This window comes from Mytilus trossulus, chromosome 5, assembly GCF_036588685.1.
Source record: "Mytilus trossulus isolate FHL-02 chromosome 5, PNRI_Mtr1.1.1.hap1, whole genome shotgun sequence".
Lineage (NCBI taxonomy): Eukaryota > Metazoa > Mollusca > Bivalvia > Mytilida > Mytilidae > Mytilus > Mytilus trossulus.
In genome coordinates, this window is record NC_086377.1 from 61,532,153 (window position 1) to 61,555,729 (window position 23,577).

Genomic DNA, 23,577 nt, shown 5'->3' on the forward strand with positions numbered 1-23,577 from the left:
TTTTGTGTTCATAAACCTTGTGATTAAATTTCATTGATTTCCATTCACTTATTCTAAAGCTATTGTGCAAAAACCAAGAATAATGCTTATCTGGGCCATTTTTGGCCCCTAATTCCTAAGCTGTTGGGACCAAAACTTCCAAAATCAATCCCAACCTTCCTTTTGTGGTCCTAAACCATGTGTCAAAACTTCACAGATTTCTATTTACTTAAACTAAAATTATAGTGCAAAAACCATGAAAATGCTTATTTGGGCCCTTTTTAGCCCCCTAATTCCTAAACTGTTAGGACCAAAACTCCAAAAATCAATCTCAACCATCTTTTTATGGTCATAAACCCTGTGTTAAAGGTCATAGATTTCTATATACTTATACTAAAGTTATAGTGCGAAAACCAAACGTCTTCGGAAGAAGACGACGCCGGACGACGACGCCAACTTTATACCAATATACGACCAAAAAATTTCAATATTCAGACAATGCTTTGAACAGTTATCAAACTTTGGTGACGGGTGTATATCTTAAATCATAACCTCCTTTTAGTTTTCATGAATTTGTGATACAAGAACACACCCGTGAGATCATGGGGAAATATACTGACTGGAGAATTTCAGGAGAGGTATCAAAAGTCAAAAGGTACTTAGGGACTGGGATAATTTTTTTCCCTCCCCTTATTTTTTAAATACCGGTTTTTATACTTTCTGTTTTTCTGTACTCTTTGAACATATTATAGATAACCATTGGAATTTATAGTAAATTATAACAAATAAAGTTATTTATATTATTAATAGTAAATGTATGTAAGCATACAGAAATATATCCGCAGTGACAGCCGTTGATAGTAAACCATAGGCGGATCCCAGGGGGAAGGGCCTGGGGGCCCTGTTCCAAATTTCGTTGAAAGAAAATTGTTGCTTTTATGGGGAATCACTGAAGCATAAGAGGAACGTTCCCTCCCTCTTATGTCAGTCAGCCCCCCCTTTACCCTTATGCCACTGTAAACTAATTGATAGTGAATAGCAAATATAATTCATTTTCGTTTCCCTCCTAAAATAAACCAAACTGAAACACATTAAGCAAGGATGATACATGCTAGAACTCAAAATGATAGCAGAAAGCAAATTTATATACTTTATTCATAGTCTTTGTGTCAAAGAACAGAAAAACTCAAACTGGAAATCTAATCTGGCTTAAAGTTAATGACGGGAAAATCTTCGGACTCTTTCTTTTGCGTTTTTATCCAAAATTACCCAAACTGAATGATCATAAGAATGGATGACAAATGCGACTATAAATGTTACCTTTAGGACACAGAGGCATGATGATTAATATATTGTGGAAGGAGGGGAACCAACACACGAAATGAGGTATTTCGTTTAGTAGTATAGATGACACTGAGAAGTTATTATTCTTAGAAAAAGCGACGGGGGTAACATGCGCTGTTTATTTTAATTTTATGGAATACACTGTTAGGACCAGTTAAGAGTACATTTGAACTTTGCAGTATATCTGAGGTAGTTAATGATTATTATGTACACTTTAGCTGTGCATGATCCTGATCTATGAAAGATTCAAACAAAAACGACTCAACCTCCACTCTTCCCCCAAAATGCAACAGGGTATATATTTAAATATGTTGACTCTTTTCAATAAGCAAAGACAGTCATGACAGTACTGAGAGTGAAACAAAGCAAAGCATGCAGTTATATTCCCCTTAGAAAACTGAACACTATTAACAGAATTATATATAATTTTTTAAATAAACTATATGATTAAAATTTGATTGACTGGTATGGGTGATATGTGTTACCATGGCAACTGTTGTAATAATACTTAACGATTGTAGTTTAGAGCTTTTATATGCTTCAATGCATGTCTTTTCATAAAGGTTTGGAAACAGTTGAGAACATCGAATTCCCTATACTGCAGAATTCAACAAATAATAACTCTGTTTCCAAGGAGAAAATACGTTAACATGGTGATAAAATTTAAGAGAGCACCACGCAATGTTTTCTTTTGGTCAGGTAGTATTCAAACTTGTAACTATAATGCTAGCTATGATTTACATATTTTCAATTTTTGGAAAAACGCATGAGAGAATTTGACAATTCCACAATACTTCATGATTCCGAAAAAAATGAATGTTTTTTTTATTATTTTTTAACAAAAAAATCTAAAAGTCGGGGTTAAACTGCAATATTAACTGAGCTCTGAAGCTAAACCAAAGCTATATAGATGAATTATTCATGTATATGAAATTTCTGAAAATAAAATTGATTCTATTCATAATATAATCATTATTCTATTCATAACCAGACTTTCCGACCAAACGTTATCTTTTCAAGAATCTACATGTATGATTTTTTTTAAATAAACCTACCCCCCCTTTTTTCCTAACCTTCGGTTCTAAACCCAATGTTTCGTTATATATTACACATGTTGAACCATCTAAAAAGAACAGACAAGACTGTGAGTGAAGCAAAGCATGCAGTCATATTCCAACTTTATAATAAACAGCGTCTATATTTAATATATGTATTTTTTTACATAAATTTCTATTGATACATTTTAAAATAGATGTTGCTATGGGTAATGTGCATTTCCATGGTTGCTTTTGAAGTCAGCAACTATTAACGATGGTAATTTAGGGTAAGCTTATGCTTAAATGTAATTTTTTAATCAGTTATGAAACAATTCGGTACATTTAAGCTCTAAAACTGCAATATTTTGCAAATAATAAGTCCGTTTCCAAGGAAAAAATCGGTTGCTATGGTGATAAAACTGAAGAAAGTCCCAAGCTTTTTTCTATTTAATTTGGTAAAGTAATATCAAAACTTCATAACTATAGTGCTAACTTTGCTATACACAGTTGCTCTTTTCTGAAAAACACCATAGAAAATTTGATAATTTCGCAAAAATCCCAAATTCAGAAAAGTTGAAAATATGCATTTTTTGGCAAAATTTTTCAAAAAATTTACAAATTTAATTTACATGCAATCTTAAATTAAATGATGCTTAAACAAAGTTGTATCAATGTTACTTATGAAAATTAATTAAAAATGCTTGATTCTATTCCTAATCAGGCTCTGAATTGTAGTGATTTAGCTGATTTTTGAAAGATTTTACTATGTCTAAAAACCAAAAAATAGAGTGTCCGTAACCATGGCAACCACTCGTTTTTTTCCCACTCATATTTTTTTTTTGAGTAGTATTTACTTACTGCTTCTTCTTGGCCATTTATAGATAAAATTTGAAACCCTCATAAATCACATGTATATGGCACCCTGCCTGGTTCTTACAAATAGCTGTACTTAATAGATATAGAAGATGTGGTATGAGTGCCAATGACACAACTTTTCATCCAAACAATTTATAAAGAAAACCATTATAGGTCAGGGTACGGCTTCAACACGGAGTCTGGCTAACACTGAAGAGCAAGTTACAACGGGCACCAAAAATTAGTAATGTAAAACTATTCAAGCGGGAAAACCAATGGTCTAATCTATAAAAAAAAACCGAGAAACGAGAAACACGTATGAATTACATAAACAGACAACAACTACTGTACATCAGATTCCTGATTCAGGACAGGTGCAAACATGTGCAGCGGGTTCACACGTTTTAACGGAACCAAACCTTCCCCCTCTTCTGGAAACAATAATACAATATGTATCCCACATTTTTGAAAACCGTCATTATAGGTTGTCTGAGTTGAATGATAAATGTAAAAAAATACCCCAAACATAAAAAACTGACGGCGATTAAGATTTAAGGTTTTTTTCTTAGTTAGAATTATTACCTCTGAAAAAAATCGACTACTTACATATCAATGAAATATAGTTCCGTTGAAGACTTTTGAATTATAAACATATTATCTTTGATGACTAAAAAATGCATATCTATTTGAAATGAAATAGTTTAATTGCAATGAATAATTTATATTTTTACTGATATGAAGGTTATTAAGATAAGTTTGACAGATGGTTGATATCTCCCAAAACATGATAACCACCAATAGGGAGTGTCAGGTTTTTTTTATTACCCTAATTCTAAAACAAGCTTTGAAAAACCTACGACTATGAGTATACAATATTTCGTATTCATCTTTGCATCAGAACGCCCTTTTATAAATAGCAGTATTTAGTGTTTGGTCAACATTTACTTCAGTAATGCTTTGGAATGATAGATCGTTTGTGATAAACCTATATAAAAAAAAATTGTCTTGTGAATTATGCTTAACTTATGATATGTTTTTGTTCTTTCTATAATGTGGTTCATTCACAAACAAATATAGTTTTATTGACTGATGTTTATATAATATTCGTTCCCTTCTAATCAAGTTTATTTTTTCAAAATTTATTGATACAAAACAATTTGGCAATTTTTCAAAGATTGCAATAGAAAAGAAATTAAATGAAGTCTGCACGCTAAAATACAACCGATTCATTTAATAATAGCGTATAAAGACACAGAGTTGTGGAATAAAGTAGATAGTATTATATACCATTTAAAAGCTATAATTACCTCAATTTTAAAGTTTACTTTTACGATATAATGAGATTTTCTCACGGTATCAATATATATAGTGAAACCTTGCGAAACCAAGTCCTTCATAAACTGAACCCCAGTATAAACCAAACATGTTCTTAAGCACTGTTATATCAAATTGTATGCGTGTGAACCCGATAAAACCAAACATCGGTCAAAAACCGAACAAAATTTGAAGTCCTTAAGAGTTTCGATTTAAACAGGTTTCACTGTATATGTATACATAAGATTAAGCAACAAAATAGACCAATTAAAGGTTTTCACTTCGTTAACTTTCTGACACAATAAACAAAATGCATTTATTCATCTTACCTAATTATCAAAAATTTGGCCATGACCACATAATTGCAATATATATTATGTATATATACCTTTCCGTTGACTATCCAATTTAGTACATATAGACGACTTTTAAAAAATATTTTATAATTGGTCTATTAATATATATACAGTGAAACCTGATTAAACCGAACCCTGAATAAACCGGAAACCTGTCCAATCCAAACTTGTTCTGAAGACCAATCATTTCACATTTTATGCATTGTGAACCTGATGAAACCGAATACCTGCCAAAACCGAACAACATCTCATGTCCCGAAAGGGTTCGGTTTATAGTCAGGTTTTACTGTATAAGATTTTTGTTGACTACTTGTTCCACAGATATTTCTTAATAGGAGCTCATTAGCTTTGAAGTTTCATGAAACATAAGTAGAGTGAAACATGGCTAAACCGAATCCTGCATAAACCAGAAACCTGTATAAACCAAACATGTTCTTAACCACCGTCATATCTAATTATATACTTTGTTAACCTGATAAAATCGAACATCGGCAAATACCGACCAAAATCGTAAGTCCCGCAGAGGTTCGCTTTAGGCAGGTTTCACTGTATCAAATTACTCAGTATCATGGCTATCTATTAGTTCAAGTTGTTACGTTGATGTTTTTGATTCTTAAGTTTATAAATTCAACAAACGCAAATTGGAACATTGACGGTTTATTTTCATTTAAACAATTAAATTTATGATTTCCAATTTTCTATCACTCCAGAAAGAAAAATTATGGTACATTTTAGTAGCAGCTAATGTTGTTAGGAATGTTGATATTAAAAATATATCTACTTTCTATATGTTAAAAAAGGAGGACGAAAAATACCAGAGGGACAGTAAAACTCATAAATCAAAAATAAACTGACAACGCCATGGCTAAAAATGAAAAGGACAAACAGACAAAAAATAGTACACATGAAACAACATAGAATACTTAAAAATAAGCATCACGAACCCCACTGATCTAAGGTGCTCCGTAAGGGTAAGCAGATCCTGCCCCACATATGGCAACCGTTGTTTATTATTTCTATAACTCCAGGAACAAAAATGATGGTACATTTTAGTAGCATCTAATGTTGTTAGAAATGTTGATATTAAAAATATATCTACTTTCTATATGTTAAAAAAGAAGGACGAAAAATACCAGAGGGACAGTAAAACTCATAAATCAAAAATAAACTGACAACGCCATGGCTAAAAATGAAAAGGACAAACAGACAAACAATAGTACACATGAAACAACATAGAAAACTTAAAAATAAGCAACACGAACCCCACTGATATAAGGTGCTCCGTAAGGGTAAGCAGATCCTGCCCCACATATGGCAACCGTTGTTTATTATTTCTATAACTCCAGGAACAAAAATGATGGTACATTTTAGTAGCAGCCAGTGTTTATTCGAATTTTGAGATTAAAACTATATCTACTTATATGTATGCTACCGACTGTGCGAGGGATGTACATTCAGTCAAGGTAGTTAAACACTTCCATCATCATATATGTTAAGATGAACAGTTCCAGGTGTTGAAGTTGAAGTCATCCCTTCCTTTTAACAATTTGCGAACGCCATCACGAGTAAGTTTTGAAATATTGGTTTCACAGACGACGACATCGAATTTGTTGTTCGAACAGTTCCATATTCTTTTTTCCTCGAATGTGACCTACCGACATAAATTAATCAACAGGTGTGTTTGTCTACTTATGAGTTTTAATATATATCTATGTGGTATAAATACCTCATGCTTCTCTCCAGCCCCTCGAAAGCATCGTTTTATAGTATGAAAATGTCGTTCTAAAACTATGCTAATTTCTCAAAATATTTATATAGTTATGCGGCAAATAAATTATCTATCTAATAGGCGTTATGGGTGTCTTTTGCCATCTTGGATTGTAACAGATAATCTTAGGTCAAGATTTTCAATCTAGTTAGCAAAATTGGATACATGCATGCAGCTAACTAGTGTGAATTTGCATTTTAAAGAACACATTTGTAAGATTGTAACTTATAGATATTAATATTTTTATATGTGTAGTTTTTTTTTGGCTTGATTTTTAATTTTTTTGAATTGGATTTTTTAGGGGACGTTACTCTGAAATAGTGGATATTTGGAAGGCATCTACATGGATTGAAAGCTATCTTCTCATTTTTTATTTTACAATTATATCAAATAATGAAGTTTTTTCCTGTATAGTGTGTCATTTTGTCACAAAAAAACTCGGTGACCTATCCTTTTTATTATATTTTCCTACATATATCAATATATACTACGTTTTGGCAAAGTTGGAACAAATTCTATCATTTTTAATTTAGACACCCATTATACCACCTTAAATGAAATATCAGTAGATAAAAAAACTAATATCATCACTGCAATGTTGTCCTTGTGGTCATTCATGCATAGTTACTTTGTACATTGACAACATAATTGTATGGAAATATGAGTTTCAGAAACGACAATAATTATTTAATTAACAAATATAATATTTTTAGTCACTGATTGAAATTTAAAAGTAATTAAATATTCTTTTACGGGTAGTCCGTCTTTAAACGTTACAATTTAAAACAATTGTTGTCATTTTCAAAAAAATTGATACGGTTGTCTTAAACCCAATATCAAAGTTAAGCCATACAAAAATTAAATATTAATAAATAGAAATGTTTTTTTTTTGTTACTGAACTGTTTCGCTACTTTGAATAGTTTGGTACGTTGCGATACCTTCTGTAATTCAAACTTTGAAAACTTTCAGTGTGTACGTGGTGTAACAATAAAAAAAGGACTCTTGGGAAAATGTAAAAAGGGGAAATTTATAACAGCTGACACAATGAATGAAAATGATGTTACGTCATTAGTTGAATTTCCATTGTTTATCACGTTTTAAACTAATAACAACGTGTTGGTATACGCTTTTGGAAATATTACCCAAATAAACTCATCATAGATACCAGGATAAAAGTTTTATATTTACGCCAGACGCGCGTTTCGTCTATCGAAGACTCATCAGTAAGCATTAGATTTTAAAATAGCGACTTAAACAGGTATTTTTGGTAACAATACACAGTTAGGAGTATGGTTTCGCATTTTGGCCTCAGTGGATTTTTCATACATAAAACTAATTGTGTAATCAAATTCTTTTTTAGACAACTGAGTACTAAGCCTTGAAAGATTGTTTATAAAAACATCAAGATTATTTTTTATATGTTTTATGGACTATTTTCTGTGTGACTCTCCACGTTTTCATAGTAAGATAGGCCATTGGTCCAGAAATCAATGTTATGTAAATAAACACTTTTTAAAAAATTTTCTCTACCAAGATTTTGACGCAATTTTATCAAAAAAATATATGAAAGACATATTGTTTTCATTGGATTTCCTGAAATATATTTGAAAACAGTTTGAGAAAAGGTATTACTTCTAGCGATTGAAATTCTACTTTAAGCCACATCATTGGGAAATATGTGACATCTTTTTTACAATATTATATAGCAAATAAATTCAGATTGTTGCCAAGGATACATCGAAAAGAAATTATATTTTACCATTTTATATACTTGATACATAATCTCTGGTAGATTCTGATTACATCCATATGCACAAATATGACACACACACAGTAGGCGTAATGCCTGTTATAGCTGACTTTGCGTTATGGGCTTTGCTTATTGCTGAAGGCCGTACGGTGACCTATAGTTGGTTATGTCTGTGACATTTTGGTCTTTTGTGGATAGTTGTCTCATTGGCAATTATACTACATCTTCATTTTTATATTAATATTGCAATAAAAAACATGCATTAATGAGGGCAAGTTTTCATATTTTTTGTTGACTGTTTATTGCTAACTTAAGAAGAAGATAGCTTTCTAAAATGAGGAATTCAATCGTGTGAAATGGATAAGTAGTGATACCACGTATACGGGGTGAATACACGACAAAGCAAACAAAAACATAAAATACGATTTAGTTTTAACGTATTTGAAACTATTAGTAAGTCTTCTTACATGAGACTACGACGAGTCTCGCATCATATTTAGAAAAAAAGACCCAATCGGAGTGCTTCATACCAATGCCATGTAAAATAAGGATGTAGCATGAGCGTTTCATATCTCTCATATTTCAGAAGAAAGTGTGGATGTAATCTTGCTATCATCACAAAACAGTATGACAAATTGGCATAACGATATAGACGTAAAGAAACGCATGTACAATTAACAGGTATGACCAATAGAAGTAACTGTACTATATTTTTTGTTGTGCATCAGTACTCTTGGTACTTAAATTCTATTCACGTCATTTTGTATTATGATTTGCCTTCCCTTAATTTGTTTTGTGCCACCTTGGGAAAATGAAATACAGATGTTGTTACTTACATTGGTGTCTTTAATAAGACGAAATGAATAAAAGCAACCGTAGTATAACGCTGTACGAAATGCTTACAACGATTGAGAAAAAATAACTAATCAGGGTTACACAACAAATATAAGAGAACAACGACACAACAGAAACCCAACACTAAAATGCGACACACACAGAAACGAACAATAATATAACACTGGCAATTTTCCTGACTTGGTACATGACGTTTTAATAAAAAAAACTGGATTTGTGGCTAGTAAAAAAAAAGACGAAAAACAACGACATGGCAAACAACAGTACACAACACACAACATAGAAAAAAGAACAACTTGACCCGAACTAAAACCCTGCAATGAACTCAAGTGGTGCTACGGAAAAATACGCATATTATTAAAAATATTAGAAATAGTGAGCGTAAAAACTAGGTTTATTCCACCATTCCCATCATTAAAAAAACGCCTATCTCAAGTCAGATTTATGAAGTCGTAATCCATTCGTATGGTATGTTTAAGCTTTTAATTTTGCTATTTTCCTTCACAGTATGGTACCTTTTATATATATATATTTTCCCAAAATTAAATAAAACCATAAACCAAAATACACAATATTTAATTACTTTATTATATGAATTATAACATTCAAAATGATTACGAGATAAGAAAATTCGGAGTTAACTCTATTGTATTTTAAGCATGGCGTAACTAACTTATTTCATAAGAATGTTATGTTTGACTGAATTATACGTTAGTTTAAACAATATTTATTCAAAAACTGCATGAAATATAATTATACAATATAAATACAGGGATTCGGAAACAAAAAAAACTAATATAAATCCGTCTCCCTTTAAAAAAAAAACTGACAAAATTAGGAACCTAGTATATAAGAAACTCGTATAATCTAATTTTCAATTCACATTTGACATGTTTATTTTGTGGTTTGTCCGTTACTCAGAAGTCAGTTTGATCGAAAAATGTGATCAACTCTTTTTATCATAATTATGGTTCATGTATCTGCGAAATATATAAATGTTCCGTAAATTATACGTTAATGTTGATTCTGTCTTCTTTTTTTAATGGTATTTCTCTACTCCCTACCTATAAAAGAAACAAAATTACACACAATGTATTCATGATTATACAGATGTATGGTGTTTGGTTATTTGTAAAGATGATGCAATGACATCTCGCTTAGCCGAATCTTGCATAAACTGAAAACCTGTTGATTTGATGAGACTGTTATTAAAGTGAGAGGGTTAGTGCTATAGCACAAGGATTAATCCACGCTTGTCCATTCGTTTTTGGTGCGTTTTGTTATTTGATTTTGCCATGTGATTATGGATTTTCCGAATTGATTTTCCTATAAGTTCAGTATTTTTGTGATTTTATTTTTTGAAACCAAATATGTTCTTAAAGTCATAAGAAACCTCAAATAAAAAAAAATAATGCATATGTTTTTTATAACTTAATGGATAGTTTTCATTATAAAACTTATTGACAGATACTTTTTTCTGAAGAAAATTCTTTAATTTATTCATATTTAGAAGAAGTTTACTTTATTTTAATTGCTTCCTTCCAGCAAGCTATTCCCCCGACATATTTTCCGTATGCAAAGTGACCTCAGTGTGACCCATCTCGTAAAAATCCGGTGATCACAATACGCATGGATGTCCTTGAAATAAACTATTATCTGAATTTACATGTTAAACACGTGCTCTCTTCCATGCTTTTTTGTTTATTTTTTGTCGATTGTTGACAAACAGGTGACCATCGTTAAACTCCGGCTTCAAAACACGAACTTTAATTACCTGCCATATTTTCACAACAACACTGACCGATTGAAAAAAAAATTACGATTATACGAAATTTACACGAAAAAAATAATAAATTCGTTCACAGAAGACTAAGTTTAATATGTTTGTATGCATTAGTTCAAGAATTGGAAGAACATTATTTTTCACCGGTCACTCGTTTCTTATGACTTTAAGCACTGTCATATCAAATGGCATGCGTTATTAACTTGATAAAACCGAACATCGGTTAAAACTAAACTAAATTTAAAGCCCCGAAGAGGTTCAATTTAAACAGAGTTTTGGTTTAGGGTATTTGTAAAGACGATAATATGAAGAGACAATAAAAGTTCACATGTGACATTTGCAGACTCCTCGTCTCTCTAAATTCATGTAAGTGGGTTTTTTTTAAAATGTACTTATAATTTTTATATGTTTATATTTATAACGTTCGAGGTTTCTTTTTATTTTCTTTCAATGATACATGTAACTGTCGTTTTGTTATTCATATTTGTCTTTAGTAAGATTTCAATTATTTTGATTTTAAACTAAAATGTATATTTGTTCAATACCTTATACATAATAAAGAATTTTAATACATGATTGCTGGACGTAAATTCTTTAAAACCTGACAAAATAAACTAGACTCTATACATAGTTAAAAGAATAATGGATTTGGATATTCGTTGCATGTACCGTTTCTCTGGGTTTTTCCCTGGATTTCGAAGATAAATCCAGAGAAATGAATCTGACGTAAAGAAAGTACGTCTTTTTACGAAAGAGCCTCGTTGTGGTACATAAAAGGATGAAAGTGGCATAAAATACTTGTCAAAAAATCATCCAAAATTGATTATATTGTTTTACCTGTATAACGTTCTAATGTATTATTCTCTCTGCAACTGCATGAGTTGGCTGCTTTTCTTTTTTGTCAAGAATCCTTCTAAGAAGTCGTTTCAAATCTGAATAAAATATTATAATTAAAATTTGTCATATTGTAGTCGAAATATATTCATGGCGTTCATAAACAGGAAACTTGGTATTTTTTTAATGGTTTGTTGGTTATTAACGACTTGTAATTGTTCACACCTATTGTTTATTAATTTAATTTTTTGGTCAAGAAATGTCTAATTTACCGTTTAAGAACGTTTTGGTGTACGCTTTTTGTTTTTGTTTTTATTGCTAGTAGTTTCATTGACAATCATTACAACTCTCAAACACGTTACATTTTTAGCAGTTTTGAATGGTGAAAATATTAAAAATATTGAAAAATATTGCAGGACTCAAATAAGAAATATGGTAAGATGTATGGGGAATGGCATATGCCGTAATTAGTAATTATGTATGGTGAATTTGGTGTGCTCATATCGCATTCTTCGAATAAGGTAGGAGAAATGGAAAAGTGTATTATGTATGTTGTATGGCGCATGTTCTAATGGCGTTTATCGTAAAGTGGGAAGTTTTAAATACATTATTCAAGGAAAGAACGTAATTTTACAAAAGAGCCTCGTTTGGGTACATACTTGGATTCTGTACATTACCATATATAAAAATATACGTATACGCAAGAATGTAAGGAGACCTTGAATTGTGTACTTTTCTAGTAAAATGCGTTTTCTTAAACCAGAGCCTCCTTTTGATACTCAACCCCACATATAACAACCATCTGTCCCCGTCTTGTATCCCTATCTACAAACAACTGAAACAGTATCTGCCGTTAAGAGTTATCACTCTTATAAAAGAATCTCCATTAACCAATGTTTACCCCTTTAAGAATGGAGATACATACTAATTTGATTAAAATCACACGTTTAACAACCATATGTCCCCGTCTTGTATGCCTATATACAAACATAGATCTGTGCAATTATCAACCTTTGAGAGTTGTCTCCCCTTTAAATGAATCTCCATTAAGCTATGGCTACCCCTTTAAGAACGAAAAAAACATACTTATCAGATTACAATCACATGTATGAAAATCATCTGTCCCCGTCTTATACCCGTTTCTACAAACATATGTACAAAGTATCTCTCTTGCAGAGTTATCTCCCCTAAAATGAATCTTCATTTACCTATGTCTACCCCTTTAAGAATGAAGATACAAACTTATTGGATTACAATAACAAGTATAACAGCCCTTTTATCCTGTCTTGTATCGACAAAACGGCGAACAGTTCTCTCCATTACAGAGTTATTCCCCTATAAATGAATCTCCCTTTACCCATGTCTACCCCTTTAGGAATGGAGATACAAACTTATCGGATTACAATCACAAGTATAAATGTAACAGCCCTCTCATCCTGTCTTATATCTGTTTCTACAAACATATGTGCAATTATCTCCCTTGTAAAGTTATTCCCCCTATAAATGAATCTCCCTTTACCTATGTCTACCCCTTCAGGAATGGAGATACAAACTTATAGATTTACAATCACAAGTATAAATGTAACAGCCCTCTCATCCTGTCTTATATCCGTTTCTACACACATATGTACAATTATTTCCCTTGTAGAGTTATTCCCCCTATAAATGCATCTCCCTTTACCTATGTCTATCCCTTTAGGAATGGAGATACAAACTTATAGGATTACAATCACAAGTATAACAGCTCTCTCTTCCGGTCTTATATCCGTTTCTACATATCTCCCTTGCAGAGCTATTCCCGCTATAATTGAATATCCCTTTACCTATGTCTACCCCTTTAGGAATGGAGATATAAGCTTATTGGATAACAATCACAAGTATAACAGCCCTCTGATCCTGTCTTATATCGACATAACTGTGAACAGTTATTTCCCTTGCAGGTTTATTCCCCCTATAAATCAATCTCCATTTACCTATGTCTACCACTTTTAGAATGGAGATACACACATATTAGATTAAATCACAAGTATAACAGCCCTCTGATCCTGTCTTATATCGACAAAACTGTGAACAGTTATCTCCCTGCAGAGTTATTCCCCCTATCAATGAATCTACCTTTACATATGAATACCCCTTTAAAAAGTGAAGATACATACTAATCGGATTACAGTCACAAATATAACAGCCATCTGGTCCTGTCTTATATCCATATGTACAATATTTCGGACAGTTATCGGGGGTTGGTTTGCAGACTGCAAAAATAAAACAATATTGAAATATAACATGTAAACATCTGTTATATAAATCAAGATTTTTAATTGTTTAAGAAAACATGAATGCAAAAAGTTATTAATGAGCACTTACTTCAATATCATGCAATCTAAAACTTTATACAGACGATATAGATTTTAACTTCAATCTAAGACGTAGCTAACATGATGGTAAAATGTCATTAGTTTGTTAAGATACAGAAACATTTTATAGCTCAACCAATTCGAAATGGTGTCCAAACACCTTATGGAGTATTATGTTGGATCTATCCTACTCATAACTCCTGTTGGGGCAGTTTCTGCGTAAGGAGCACACTTCTACATACAGTGAAACCTGTTTAACCCGAACCTAAGACTTAAGACTTAAAAGACTTAAGATTTTGTTCGGCTTTGATCGATGTTCGGTTCTATCAGGTTCACAACGCATACAATTTGATATGACGGTGCGTAAGAACATGTTTTGTTTATACAGGTATTCGGTTTATGCAGTATTCGTTTTAGCCAGGTTTCATTGCATAATGTCTATATAGTAAACATGCATGAGAATAACGTATGAATTGAGATATAAACACACCATACGACGGAGCAGATGGTAAGTTACTGCTGGGAATTAAGGAATTAATAATTGGGAAGTTGAAATCATCCCTTTCATAATTGATTGTCAATAGCTATCAAGGTACCAGACTTGTTATTTAATAAGTCAATCACGAGATTTGTCTACACAAGACGTATCAGTGACGCTCAGATCAAAATAGTTAGAAAGCCAAACAAGTAAATGGGTTGAATAGCTTTTAGGACACGAAACTTCGAAAAAGTTGCGCCAATTACGGCTAAGGTAATCAATGCCTGGTACATTAATTTGTATAAGAAAATAAGTATTTCAAATAATTCAAACATGGACTTTGCCAAAAAGTAAATTTATAACAGCGATCATATAATAGATATTCATTCTCACACACCAGTGCTGACTACTGGGAAAAATGTTGATGACGTCACGGTCATATAAAAAATTATGTCTTTCAGCCAATATAAACAAAGCACTGTCAGCAAATCAGAGGATACATTACGTCAAATATCAAAAAGATTTGTTAACCGACACTTTATGGCGCCGGATAAAAAATGTCGGACAAAGCATGGTGTCGGAATTCTCAAGTTACTGATGTATAAATATAAATACTTACGACAAATATTTCCACATGAAGTCGTCGAACAACAATGCTGACCTTTTGGACATATGTTGCTATATTGGCAGAAATTTATATTTGCACAGTTCAAATAGGCATCTTGTATTCCACAGGAATAAATCTCTATAACGTAAAATAGTACACATGTATTACCGTATAGCGGGTTATTTTCGCGGGGTGTAAATTTTCGCTTATTTTCGCGGATAGAACAAAATCGCCAAAATAAATTCCGCCAATTTAAAAGTGTACATGCAAAGGTAATGTTAAAAATGTTGAATCCGCCAAAATAATAACCGCCAAAATTTTTCGTATTCCATATTCAATGAAAATCGCGAAATTTTATACCCGCGAAAATGACCCGCTATACGATATCATTCTAAAACAAAACTTTGCTTTAAATTTTGGTAGACCTCTTACGGCACCAATTAGAAGATAAAGATATCATTTCATTCAACAAATTAAGTTATGACCAACCCACCATTTACTTCTCAAAACGTCCTGTTCCAGGTCATGAAAATGGCCAATGTTGTATAATAAATCGTTTCTGTCAGTGTGTGTGTTACATTATAGTGTTGTGTTTCTGTTGTGTCGTAGTGATCCTCTTTCATTTGATGTGTTTTGCTGAGTTTTAGTTTGCAACCCGGAATTTTTTTTTTTTCACTCAATCGATTAATGAATTTCGAACAGCGGTATACCAGTCTACTATTGCCTTCATTTGTGTATGTGTCGCTAAAATTACGGCTATATTCAAAAAGGTCAATATTAATCATCCATGTACTAGTAATTTGCTCCATGAAATGTTTGTAGAATTTAATAGGAGTCAATTTCTTGGCATGATCTCTTTGTTTTGTGCACACATTGTTGTCAATTTTAATGGAATTTTATTCGAATGCCATACAAATGAATTCATCATAGATACAAGGATTGAAATTTTATATTTACGACAGACGCGCGTTTCATCTACAGCAGACTCATCAGTGACACTCGAATCAAACAATTTTTAAAAGGCCAAATAAAGTACGAAGTTAAAGAGCATTGAGGACCAACATTCCTAAAAGTTTTGCAAAATACAGCTAAGGTAATGTATTCCGAAGGTAGAAAAGCCTTAGTATTTCAAAAAATCTAAATTTTGTTATCAGTAAATTTATAATTATGAACATATCAATGATTACACAATTCAACACAGAGGTGCTGACTACTGGGCTGGTGATACCCTCGGGGTAATAAATCTCAACCAACAGTTGCATCGACCTAGTGCACCTGGTTGTAAATAAACACATCATATAGTGAGAGGTTTAGCTAGCTATAAAACCAGATGTAATTTATCATATTTTTACATAAGACAATGGCTGTACAAGTCAGGAACAATATACAGGTATTATAGTTGTTATCCATTAGTTTGACGTGTTTTGGGCTTTTGAGTTTGCATATTTATACACGTGGGTTAATTCAAGTTTCAAAGTTTTTTAGAATGTTCTAATCCATAATCCCATACACGACGTAAAAACACGTGTAATATCCCGCACAATACACAGTGCTCGTTTCATAAATTTGCGAATACAAGTTGTTCTATCTTTGCTAAATAAATCATAAATTTGCGAATACAAGTTGTTCTATCTTTGCTAAATAAATCATAAATTTGCGAATACAAGTTGTTCTATCTTTGCTAAATAAATCATAAATTTGCGAATACAAGTTGTTCTATCTTTGCTAAATAAATCATAAATTTGCGAATACAAGTTGTTCTATCTTTGCTAAATAAATCATAAATTTGCGAATACAAGTTGTTTTATCTTTGCTAAATAAATCATAAATTTGCGAATACAAGTTGTTCTATCTTTGCTAAATAAATCTGAAATTTAGTAACAGTAATATAGTTTTTCCGTTTGACATGACCTCCCTATGAGATTTTTTCCTGGCTCACAAAAAAGAGTCAGATTTCGATGAATGAAAATGGACTTTCCTTACAGACCCCCCCCCCCTCTTGATTAATTCATCGTGATTATTTGATTATCAGACTAAATATTTAATAATCTAGTCTGTATTGATGATTATGAATATAAGAAGATGCGGTGTGAGTGTCAATGAGACAACTCTCCATCCAGATAACAATTTAAAAAAAAGTAAACCATTATAGATCGATTTACGGTCTTCAACACGGAGCATTGGCTCACACCAATCAACAAGCTATAAAGTTTTTTACGCCAGACGCGCGTTTCATCTACAGCAGACTCATCAGTGACGCTCGAATAAAAAAAAATATTAAAAAGGCCAAATACAGTACGAAGTTGAAGAGCATAGAGGACCAAAATGTCATTATATAAGCAAACAAATGTGATTATGTGATTACTTTAACACACATTTGAGGGCCTCCTTATAAAGTTACTTACCACGATCTTCCAACATCAATTCGTAAAGACGTTCTTTTAGATTTAAAAGACTATCATCTTCTTTGTCAACCGAAAGTTGGCTGCTTATTCTGCCATTAACCTTATAAATGATTAAGATATCAAACATTTGAATGGTATAACAAGTTTATTTTCTTACATATAGGAAGTGGTAGTTCATTCTAAAACTAGAGGCTCTAAAGAGCCTGTGTCGCTCACCTTGGTTTATGTCTATATTAAACAAAGGAAACAGATGGATTCATAACAAAATTGTGTTTTGGTGATTGTGATGTGTTTGCAGCAACCCAACATCAAGTTGTCTAAATCATCTAAAATTTTTCAGGGCAGATATATATTGACTTGATAACAATAAACCCTGTCAGATTTGCTCTAAATGCTTGGGTTTAAGAGTTATATGCCAAAATCTACATCTTTACCCCTTTGTTCTATCTTGATTAGTTGGCTGGGTCACCACACACGTTTTTAAAACTAAATACCACAATAATGATTGTGACTGAGATTGGTTAAATTTGACCCAGTAGTTTTAGAGTAGCAGATTTTTGTAAAAGATTACAAAAATTTACGAAAAATTGGTAAAAAATGACAATAAAGGCCAATATATCCTTTATTGGTCAACTGACCATTTTAGTCACTCTGACTTATTTGTAGATCTTACTTTGCTGAACATTATTGCTGTTCATTACAGTGTATCTCTATCTATAATAGTATTCAAGGTATTAATCAAAAACGACAAAATTTCCTTGAAATTACCAATTCAGGGGCAGCAACTCGACAACCGGTTGTGTTCCGATTGATAAATCTGTTCTAGAGTTGTCGCTGACGTACTTATATACATATATATATATCGATATACAACTCGTCTAAACATCAACCCAACAATGTTAGATCTGTAAATTTGCTTTTGCAAATTTATACATATGTATATATTGTATGAGTGATTTATAATTCTTTAACACCACACAAATCTAAAAACCAGCGGTACATGTAAAGTCTTCTTATCGACAACATATTTGTTGAGTTTGGAGGTAGATTTGTCCAACAAATTGTCGGCATTCCCATGGGAACAAACTGTGCGCCTCTTCTTGCCGACCTCTTCTTATTTTCATATGAATCGGAGTTCCTCCAGACACTTGTCAAAACAAGAGAATCAAAGAAGCCAGATTATTTAATTTCACTTTCAGATATATTGATGATGTTCTTTCCATAAACAATCCAAATTTTTCTGATTGAGTTCCATTGATATATCCCCTAGACCTAGAACTAGAGATTAAAGAAACAACAGAAACAGCTTCCTCCGCCTCATTTTTAGACTTATACCTCGAATTTGACTTACACAATCATCTCAGTGCCAGAATCTATGACAAACGAGACGATTTTAATTTTGAAATTATAAATTTTCCCCACCTTAGTAGCAATATAACAACTTCACCTGCATATGTGATATATATTTCCCTACTAATTCGATATTCAAGAGCTTGCAGCTCCTACTCAGACTTTGTAAAACGTCATCAGTGTCTGAGTAGAAAGTTGATGAACCAGGGATATGTCAAAGAACGTCTGTCCTTTTTCTAAAAAAGTTCATCGGAAGGTATCAAGACCTTGTTGATAAATATTCCGTATCAACTTCTCAAATAATACACGATGGTCTTGATGTATAGATTCTACGTACTGATGTTGTTTATCATCTTAACAACATGTTTTATTGTTCTTTCATTTTTCTTTGTAATAGTATTAATATTACTTTTACTGTTGAATGGTTTTATGTGATATCAGTTTGACGTGGCTCGGTACTTATACATCTCGTCAATGTGTTTGTATTGGCTTTCATTTTTTTGTGGTTTGTTTTTATATATGCGACTGTTTGTATTTCTTTTCTTCTTATTACGTGACTCTGTAATTTAAAAAGTAAAATCACAAAAATACTGAACTCAGAGGAAAATCAATTTGGAAAGTCCATAATCACATGGCAAAATCAAAAAACAAAAAAAGGCATCAAAAACGATCCCGTCATTATTATATTGGTCTATTCTATGTCATTATGATATATTTCTATTATGAATTACTATATACGTTGAACCACTAACGTCAAAATCATTCAATCGCGTAGTGGTATTAACTATTTTTGGATTCTCATAAATTCTACCTATAACTTTTGGACTAGTATTAATATCGGTCTATTTCTGTAATTTATTCTTACATACTTTTGATTTTTTAACCCTGTATGCTTACATTGCCTATGTAAATTTGAAAACTGTTTGTATGCACATTGAACGACAAATTTATGTGACGTGTAAAATTTTCTGACGTCAGACACTCAAATCAATTAATGTGTTCGTAGATAGAAGATGTGGAGAGGGCTTACATAGGCTATGCCTGTTGCCCAATCCAATTCAATTTATTTGAATAAAAATATTGGTTAAACTAAACTAGATAGAAGATGTTTTTGTGTTCGTTTAAATTGTCCCCTTTTAAAATTGTTATACGATGATGACTGATGTACCCATATTTTGACTATTTTATTAATTGTGACTGTTTATTTAAAACATCATGTAAATATAACGGAATTTGATGAGACTGTTATTAAAGTGAGAGGGTTAGCGCTATAGAACCAGGTTTAATCCACCATTTTCTACTTTTGAAAATGCCTGTACCAAATCAGGAATATGACAGTTCTTGTCCATTCGTTTTTGATGCGTTTTGTTATTTGATTTTGCCATGTGATTATGGACTTTCCTAATTGATTTTCCTCTGAGTTCAGTGTTTTTGTGATTTTACTTTTTTCTTTTATTCTGAAATATATGATGAAAATAAGGAGACGTGGTATGCTTTCCAATGAGAAGACTAAAGAACTGTCAAAATAACATGGATTTCAGCAATTACAGGTCACCGTATGGCATTTAACAATGACATAAAATGCCCCATCATCCTTTAAAGGTCTCGACATGACAGAATGTAAATCAATTAATACGAGAAAACCGAAAGCCTATTGTTTCACAAAAAAATAAAAAAGATATTTATCTGACAACAACCACTAAATGGTGGTCTCCAGATTTAGGAAGGTACACACGTGTGTATGTTTGTGAGTGCTTAACCCCTCCCTCACTTTGGAAAATATTGTTACAATACAAAAAAAAAACCAGTAGAAAATAGTTAAGTGCTGAATGTTTCTGAAATTATAGAGGTGTATCGTAATAATGATTGCAAATCATACATTATATTCTCACATAGTTTTTTTTCTATAAATATTGGTTTAAATTTAAAAAATGTGATTTAATCATAATGATCAGTTTATACTTGGAAAAATTCACGTAAAGCTAATATTGGACTGGGGTATAATTAAGATTAGATTCAACAAAATTTAGATTTTTAATTAAGTCAATTTTAGTTATAGCAATATTTTAAAAAAAAGTGAAGATGAAAAAAAGAAGATGTCACATGATTTTCAAAAAAGTCAACGAACACGCTATCAGAGTGATGTTTTCGTTACATTCGTCTCAACTCGGTCGATTCCGTACCCTAGAGTAGCGGATTCTACCGAGGATTGCCGAATGATAGAAGGAGAGTAGCGGATTTTACCGAGGATTACCGAATGATAGAAGGAGAGTAGCGGATTTTACCGAGGATTATCGAATGATAGAAGGAGAGTAGCGGATTTTACCGAGGATTACCGAATGGTTGAAGTTAACATACCCATACCACGTAGCGAAACGTAAAACTATCCGAAATGACTATTTTATAAGAGAAATTAAAGGCTTGATTAATGTAAAAAAAAAAAATTAAAGGCAAAAATGACATACGTCTACAAATGACTTTCACTGAAATAATATCACCTGACTAGATTTCAGTCGAGTATTAAAGCTTAGACAATATATAGTACAAATACGATTTAGCCGCTGTGTGAATTTCAAATACTGGGGCATATTATCTGGAATGTTTATGTAGCACTTCTTCTCAGAGTATCGTCCTAAATTTTCAGTTATGGATCATTGTGTCAATTTCAGCATTAGTTTCCTTGGCGAATTTTAATTTCAAACTTTGCTTTTTAACAGAAATATATAAATAAAAACTAACAAACACGCAAACAAATTAAAGTAAATGAACATGAATACTATGCAGCAATAACAAACAATATTAAATTAATGACTAAACAGCAATTAAATGAATACACAAATCATTTACCTGGATAACTGGATAAACTATGAACAATATTAAAGCAATCCGAAACATTATTATTCTCCGCTGTGTTATATCCTCAATCAAGATATACCAGTTTTACTTGATACAGTTCGGGCAACACTGATGATGTCAGGTACGCGACCTCTTTATACCCGGTGAGCACGATGGACCCGCCTTTTTTGATCAGATGATAGTAATTAGGACAATTTCATGACCTTACCTGATCTTTAGAGACACTTTAAATATTGATTATTGTGTTTCATTAATTTTTAGGGCCATGGGTTGTCTGAAAAGGAGCTTACAGAAAATAGAATACTGGACCAAATTTATTAATAGAAATCAACCAACTTTTCCTCTTACCACTTCTAAACACTTTTTGGGTATTACACTTGTCCAATCGTCAATCCTCGGGTGACGCCGTTACTCTACTTCTATCCGGAATCGTCCGAGTTGTTACGAATGGCACTTGATTACTAACTTACTGCACGGTACGCCATTTACAGGATATAGTTTTTGGCCCTATGCCGAAATCCCTACTTTGCCGTTTTGCTGTGCGGGATGTATTAAGGGCATACAATACAGTTACAGGGAAGGTAATGGCGTTGCTAACGTAATTTGTTATTTTCGCGACGTCAAACTGTGACATATCGGGCAAAGATGGATTTTTCGACTGATTTTCATCATTCAAACTGATTTAATTTGAAAACGAGTTCATGGACCCCTATTTTTCAAAACAGCATTTTGTTTCATTTTGCAGGGAGATTATGTGACCCAAATTTTATAAAACTGTAAATAGAGGATTTTTTTTTTTATTTTGATAAACATGCAGTAAAAAATGACGTGCTTTCCTCAACTCATGAACATTTGATAAATATGAGTTATTTCTAAATAAAAAATGCATATTATAATATTTATAAAATACAGAAATTACCGATTATTTAACAAAAGACAATTTGTGTTTATCTTCTATTACAAAAAAGTTATGTCTTTCTTTCGAAAAAGAAATTACGGCCACAAATCAGAATTTTGAGCAAATATACAAAATTTCGACCTCATTTTACTCAAAAAGTAGCACATGAGGGTATATTTTTATAACATATTTTATTTAATCAGGTAAACACTAACCTATATGCAAATTTTCATGAACTTGTAAATACAGGATCAAAACTGTATCGTATGCCCTTAAGTTCGCAGTCACGTCCGGTCAGAATGGGGATGTTTAATTCGATGCCTCATGTATATAGGGTGCCACGCTCTTTGCACGTTACAATCTTTGAGGGGTCCGTAAGAGGCCTATTGCAAGGCTATTTCAATCCCTATCCAATATACATTTTTTACCCATATTTTCCAGTAGCAATCCAATTTACCTGACAATCATCCCGAATGGCTTCTTTTAAGACAAGACCTACCTTTTGTATTTATTGTTAACTTGTTCTCGACCTAAACATGCATGAACTATTTGCCACTGGACGTTAAGCATCCAACAATTAATCAATCAATCTTATTGTAAGCATTCAAAGCAAAATATTATCTATATTAAGTACCCACGAAATCTAGTTTGTAAACAAAATTATTTATTTAAAATGGTTTTTCTTCCGCCTTTTTAATTTTTTTATGACTGGTCTTTTCAATTACCAAATGGGATAATGTATATACTTTCGGG

At 32.1% G+C, this 23,577-nt stretch overlaps 1 protein-coding gene across 1 annotated transcript; it reads right to left on the reverse strand.

Moving 5' to 3' along the window:
• Nucleotides 1–10,072: 10,072 nt before the first annotated feature.
• On the reverse strand, nt 10,073–22,028 carry LOC134719778 (uncharacterized). The gene is made up of 6 exons (XM_063582738.1): nt 21,918–22,028; nt 17,721–17,820; nt 15,328–15,453; nt 14,033–14,128; nt 11,880–11,974; nt 10,073–10,323 (listed from the first exon to the last, which is right to left on the reverse strand). The coding sequence occupies exons 1-5, from the start codon at nt 21,963–21,965 to the stop codon at nt 11,892–11,894; spliced, it is 453 nt and encodes a 150-aa protein (XP_063438808.1). The 5' UTR covers nt 21,966–22,028; the 3' UTR covers nt 10,073–10,323; nt 11,880–11,891.
• Between the last annotated feature and the right edge of the window lie 1,549 nt (nt 22,029–23,577).